Raw genomic sequence first — 6627 nt, 5'->3', positions numbered from 1 at the left:
TTCGCCATAAATGAAGCCTACCGTGTTGTGATGACATAAACGAACTTTTCGTTCGTAAATATTGCTTTTTTCCAGTCAAAATCCAAATACAGCCGAGCAAATCCTAAACGTTTTTGCTTATTTATTTCAGATAAATACGGCTTTCTTGCTGGCTGTCTGTGGTGTAGTCCCTCACGGTGCAAACTCGACGAACAGTTATAAGGGTGTGACGTAGTCAGGTAAATGAAACGAGTGAATGCTCGAATAATACTACTATATTTGAAGGAATAACACAATTATATAGGTGGTACAAAGATTAACATAATAGAAGATTAAATAGGTACTTAGTCTAACCTCACATCACCGCACTTATTGAAAAAAAAAATGAATTTATATAATATATTTTTTTTACAGTCAAATTGATAAAATATAATCTATTTTTTACGTTTTATAATAAGGTTTTGTACGGTTTTTATGTACAATGTCTATTTTACCATACTTATTTATTATCTCTACGTTTGGTGGTATGTCCTTAATAACTTTATAAGGGCCTAAATATATATTATCTAATTTATTACTAGGTGTATTATTTTTTACTAAAATTAAATCATTTTCCTTATAGCTTACAGGATTAATATTTTTGTCATACACATACTTTCTATTTATCTTACTTCTTAACAAATTATTTCTAGCCTCTTTTTGAGAAAGTTGCAAACGGTATTTCAATTCATGTGGATAGCTCTCATAATTATAAAGAGGTTCTACATCATTTGTCAGATTACTAGGGAGAGAACATTTCTTACCAAACACCAACTCGTACGGGGTGAAATCTGTTTCAGTATGAACTCCTGTATTGTAAGAGAAACACCAAAAAGGAATCCACTTACTCCACATCTCCGGGTGATTCTCTGTTTGAATACGTAGAAACGCATTCAAATGTTTGTGAGTGACTTCCAGAGCTCCTATGGACTCGTGATGGTGGGCTGTTGAGTTGAGTTGTTTAATATTTAATAATTTACATACCTCTTGAAAAATTTCTGATAAAAACTCCTTCCCTCTATCTGTAGCTATACATTTTGGCACACCATACCTGAGAATAAAATTATTAACAAACGATCTTGCTACTTCATCAGCTTTTTTGGAAATTAAGGGATAACCTTCTACATATTTTGTCAGTTCGCATTGACACGTTAGTATATAAGAATAATTATCATTATCTCTTTCCAAAGGACCAACAAGATCTAAGAATACTTTTTCAAATGCAGTATGCGCTGTACTAGTAATTTCCATTGGTTCTTTCTTTGGTATTGAATGTTTTTGACGTTGACAACTGTCGCAACGTTTTACAAATTCTCTAACATCTTTATCAATACCAGGCCAGAAATAATATTTCTTTATGTTGTTTGACATTCTTCTCATACCAGCATGGCCACTGCTAGGCAAGAGATGAAAATCATTTAAAATTATTTTTCTATCATGTTTATTCTCAATTCTTTTTACATTACTTAAAATACATATACGCGGTCCGGACCTATTCTTATCGTTTTTTATTTTATCTAATAATTTTTCTATAAAAATTTCATTATCTTTACTCTTTAATATGTATATTTCTTCTAACTTTAATAAATTACAAAAATTATCTAAATCTCTCACAAATTCGCCTCGCGTCATTTGTGATTGAGAATCTAGAAATTTCACATAAATTGTTCTTTTACTTTCAATATAGCATAATATTTTATTTTCTTTTGTGATAATTCCTTCTTTTTTAAATTGTTTTAGTCCCTTAATATCAATAAGTTTTAATTCTACTGATTCTTTCGGTCTTATATGGGTACTTACGACCTTTGGTTGATCAGGCCTCAAGTCTAAAGCATCCATATCTACCGATGAATCTAGTTTATTTAATTTTCTTGCGCCCGCTCTTGTCATAACATTAATAACACTTTCGTGCATTTCTTTTAAATCATTTAATGTGATTCTAGACAATGCATCTGCAGCTGCATTTTCAGAACCTTTAACATATTCTACTTCAAAATTATATTCCTCTAATATGATTCTAAATTTCATGAGCCTACTCGAAGGATCTCTCATATTGAACAAGTATACTAGTGGTTTATGGTCTGTCAGTATTTTAAATGGGCGTCCATATAAATATGGACGAAAATACTTCACAGCCCATACTATTGCTAGCAATTCTTTTTCTATCACTGGATAATTCTTTTCACCTTTATTTAAGCTCCTACTAGCATAAGCTATTGGTCGTCCATTTTTGTTTGATAAAATTGCTCCTATAGCATTATTTGAAGCATCAGTTTGTACTATAAATTTATTTTGTTCCGAAAAATCGGGATACTGTAACACAGGTGGGCTTATTAGTAGTTCTTTTAGTTTTTCAAAAGAGTTTTGACTTTCGGTATTCCATTCAAATGGTACGCCTTTTCTAGTTAATTTATTTAAAGGATATGCGATTTCTGCAAATTTTGGTATGAATTTTCTATAGTAATTCGTGAAAGCTACAAATCTTTTTACTTCGTCTGAATTTGTAGGAACTGGATAATTTTGTACTGCAGATATTTTTGCAGGATCCGGCATTATACCTTCATTAGAAATCACATGACCTAAATACAAAATTTCTTTTTTAAGAAAATCGCATTTTACTGGGTTCAATTTTAAATTGACCTGACGTAATCTTTCAAAAACATCTTGTAAATTTTTATTATGAATTGTTAAATTACGGCCAAAAACAATTAAGTCATCTAAATAAATTAGACATTTTTCATAATTTAGACCAGCCATTGCCAATGTAATCATTCTGGAAAATGAACTTGGGCTAGTTTTAAGTCCCATTGGCATACGTGTCATCTGATACTGTCCTGAATGGAAAGCTGTAAATTTTCTACTGTTTTCATCTAAATTAACATTATAGTATCCTTGATGCAAGTCTAAATGTGTGAAATAAATGCTACCTGACAACGAGTCCAGAATTTCAGTAATATCTGGTAGTGGGAATTTATCGTCTTCAATCTGATTATTCAATTTCCTATAATCTACGACAAGCCTCCATTTTTTGTCTCCTGTTGAATCTGATTTTTTAGGTACTAACAGTATTGGACTAGACCAATCGCTCTTGCTAGGTTCAATTATCCCTTCCTCTAACATTTTATCAATTTGGCGTTTAATTTCGTCCTTTTGAGAGTATGGCAAACGATATTGTTTTGAAAAGATTGGATTTGTATTAGGTTTGACAGAAATAGTATGTGTGTATACATCAGTAGTACTTAATTTATCACCAGGGAGGTAAAATATATCTGAATATTTAGCGCAAATGTTCTCAATAGTTTTTTGTTCCTCAATATTTAAATGTTGCAATTTCATTAATGAGAAAAGTTTTTTCACTCTATTTGAATCGGTCGTTGACTTTTCAAATTCACAAATATTATAGTTACTAACTTTATCAATTTTTGGATTTATTTCTGTGAGTTGAACATCATTTTCAGTAACATTAAGTATTCTAACAGGAATCAATCCATCTTTTGGTGAACATATGGAACTTGCTAAAAATATACCATGTTTTATTTCTTGAGATAATATGACACAATCTTCATTAATGTCCGTATGTATAAAATGTATTGACTCGCTTCTAGCTGGGATCTCAAAAATAACATTACATGTATTTATTAAAGGTAAAGTAATTTTCGAATTAATAAATAATGTCAAAGTATTTTTACTGAAGTCTAATTGAGCTTTGCATCTATTTAAAAAATCACGGCCTAAAATTCCACTTCCTTTAATTGGTAAATTTTGAAAAACAAAAAACTTATGATTGAATGTTTCATTATTAAAAGTTAATGGTAAAAATAAGTATCCTATTGCTTGTACACTTCCACCTAAACCGTTGATTGTTACATTCTCCTTATGGATTGGAATGTTACATTCTATAGCATGTTTATACGTACATGCCGATATTGATGCTCCAGAATCTACTAAAAAATATTTTTTGTTATAATTATTACATGATGATGAAAGTAAAGAAATATAACAATTACTATCACTGGCTAAAATAAATTTTTCACTATTCCTCACGAAAAAACTGATTCAAAGAAAGTTCTGACTCTTCAAATTTTTCGAAATTATTATTATCATTATCATGCATTAAATGAATATTACGATTATTACGCATCCCTTGATTTCCTCTAGTTGAATTAAAAAATTTACCTCTCTGCTGTGGACCTCCGCTACTTCCTCGCGTGTACTGACCTCGTGACCCTTGTCCTCGAGAAGCTAGATGAGCTGCTTGCTGTCCTCGAGCTCTTCCTCTATGTACAGGATAGCGGCAACGTCCTCCACGCCAGCTTCTATAATAATTTGAACCATTGTTGAAATATTTATTATGGTATGGTTTCTTGTACATACCCATGATTTCTCCAGATGTTGAAGGAATTGATACTTCTTCATCTTGGGCTGCCTGTACAGCATCTTTAAGTGAACTATAATTCCTGGCAGAAATAATCGTACTAAGTCGACGATTACGCAAGCCGTCAGCAAATTGCTTAACAGCCATTTTTTCATTAATAGGTTTTAATATTTTATAGCATTGATCATTCCCGTCAGCTTGCGTTATCGTTAAATCAACAAATAGTTCCGTTATTTCTTTACCATAGTCAGCAATTGACAAGTCATTTTGTCTAATTTTTTGTAATTTATTTTGTATTGCCGTTGCAGCTTTCTTACACAATAATACATTTCTCATATCAATAATTAACTCATTAACTGATTCATATTTTGATTTTAATTTTAACTTAGCTTCAGGAGAAAGCCTACTTTTTAATACGAAATTAATTAAATTTTGTTTACATGTATCTTCTTTCAATAAAGTATTATAATATTCAATGTTATCAATCAACTGTTTTGTATTCGACTCCTCATTTGTCATAATAGGTAAAAGATTTAACGCCGTTTTTAAATCAAAAGAATTCATGTTGAACGATGACTTCGGCTTATCACTATTACACAACACTAAAATATTTTCATGTAACTCTAAAAATCGACTACAATAATTTTTGATTAATATAATATCATCCGAACTATAATATTTTCTCTTAAGTTTTTCTTCAAAACCTATCAGCCACGTCTCATATTTCTCATAGATTGCATTAATCTCATTTAATTTGTTTACTAACACTTTTTCCGTTCTTCGACTGGCTCCTAATTTAATTAAATATACTCTAATTTTCTTTAATTCCTCATACAATGATATAATAGTTTCCATTAGTCACTTACCACCATAACGTAGAGTAAAATATTCTTGTACCTGTGCACATAAAGAACATAACACATTAAAAAATAAATAAAAATAGACTTTAAAATATAATCGCGATTACAATTAACACTATCAAGTCCAAAGTTCAGTCACAGTGCATCATCCGTCCGTCCGTATATGGAAAGTCGCTGCATTCCTTACCGGTGACCTATATCTCGTACATAAAATTATTATTAGGATATTTGATTATATATTTAAGATACTTTTTTTTTTTTTTTTTTTTAAGTAGATTATTGTATTTTATTATTTTCACTTTTTTTTTTTTTTTAATATTTATTTTTATATAATAAATTTTCACTTTTGAAATATATTTATGCACTTTTATTTTTATTTATTTTTTACACCATTTCTTTTGAATAGATTTTTTGGGGTGGGTTAAGGTCTTCCAACTGTCGCCGGAAAAGTGATCTTCTTATAGTCGCCCGATTTATCTCCTTAACAATCCATTTTCTATGGCATTTTCTATATAGTCGATATATGAAGAACAGCACGCCACACAGTATAATTAACAGGATAACACACAGGATAATATTTGTGGTGCTCATATGAAAACGAATTTGTTCTGTAGTTGCTTTATTATCGCCAGCCGCAGCATTCTGGATGACCAGGGTTTCTTCTTTAGACTGTGGGGAGCCCATTATTTTTGTGAAATTTTTTATTCACGTGTACACTAGCGTTTAGTCCGAAACAAAGATAGAACTGGTACTTTTCCATTGTCCTTATTAACGATTACACGAGTAACGTCTCAAATTCGCGGCGCGGTGGAAGATTCCATAGGCAGGGTCGCCATATAAGGGTGTGACGTAGTCAGGTAAATGAAACGAGTGAATGCTCGAATAATACTACTATATTTGAAGGAATAACACAATTATATAGGTGGTACAAAGATTAACATAATAGAAGATTAAATAGGTACTTAGTCTAACCTCACACAGTAACCACTAATGTGTCGAACTGTTCCGCAAATATTCTGGCCATTATTTTCGTACTGTTCCACCATGGATCTCCGCTGTGTGGCGTGTCGCTGTGTTGATTAGCGGACGAAGGCCGACTTTTTACACTACCCTCTTCTTAATAAGCTCTTGAAATATAAGAATAATAATAATAAGAACAATAAGAACGAATAATAATAATAAGAACTTGTGATAAGCTCTTGTTTATAAATAAGTTTTGAAGTACTTTATTGACATTTTTTGCATCAGTGACAGTAAATGTTTGTTTTTGTTGTATGGAACTTTGTCTTAAATATATACATACATATACTGTGTCGAACATTGTGAATTCTGTGAACTCAAGTGACTATGTGGCCGCTTGGGTTATGACTTATT

General features: G+C 31.1%; 1 protein-coding gene across 1 annotated transcript; it reads right to left on the bottom strand.

Annotated features, from left to right (window-relative positions):
* Positions 1-203: 203 nt before the first annotated feature.
* Positions 204-5494, bottom strand: LOC132904267 (uncharacterized). Its single transcript, XM_060954194.1, has one exon. It carries the CDS (start codon positions 5246-5248, stop codon positions 4052-4054), a length of 1197 nt encoding a protein of 398 aa, XP_060810177.1. The 5' UTR covers positions 5249-5494; the 3' UTR covers positions 204-4051.
* Between the last annotated feature and the right edge of the window lie 1133 nt (positions 5495-6627).

Source organism: Amyelois transitella, chromosome W (assembly GCF_032362555.1).
Source record: "Amyelois transitella isolate CPQ chromosome W, ilAmyTran1.1, whole genome shotgun sequence".
NCBI lineage: Eukaryota > Metazoa > Arthropoda > Insecta > Lepidoptera > Pyralidae > Amyelois > Amyelois transitella.
The sequence above is the reverse complement of the archived record's forward strand: the minus strand, read 5'-3'. Positions and strand labels throughout refer to the sequence as shown.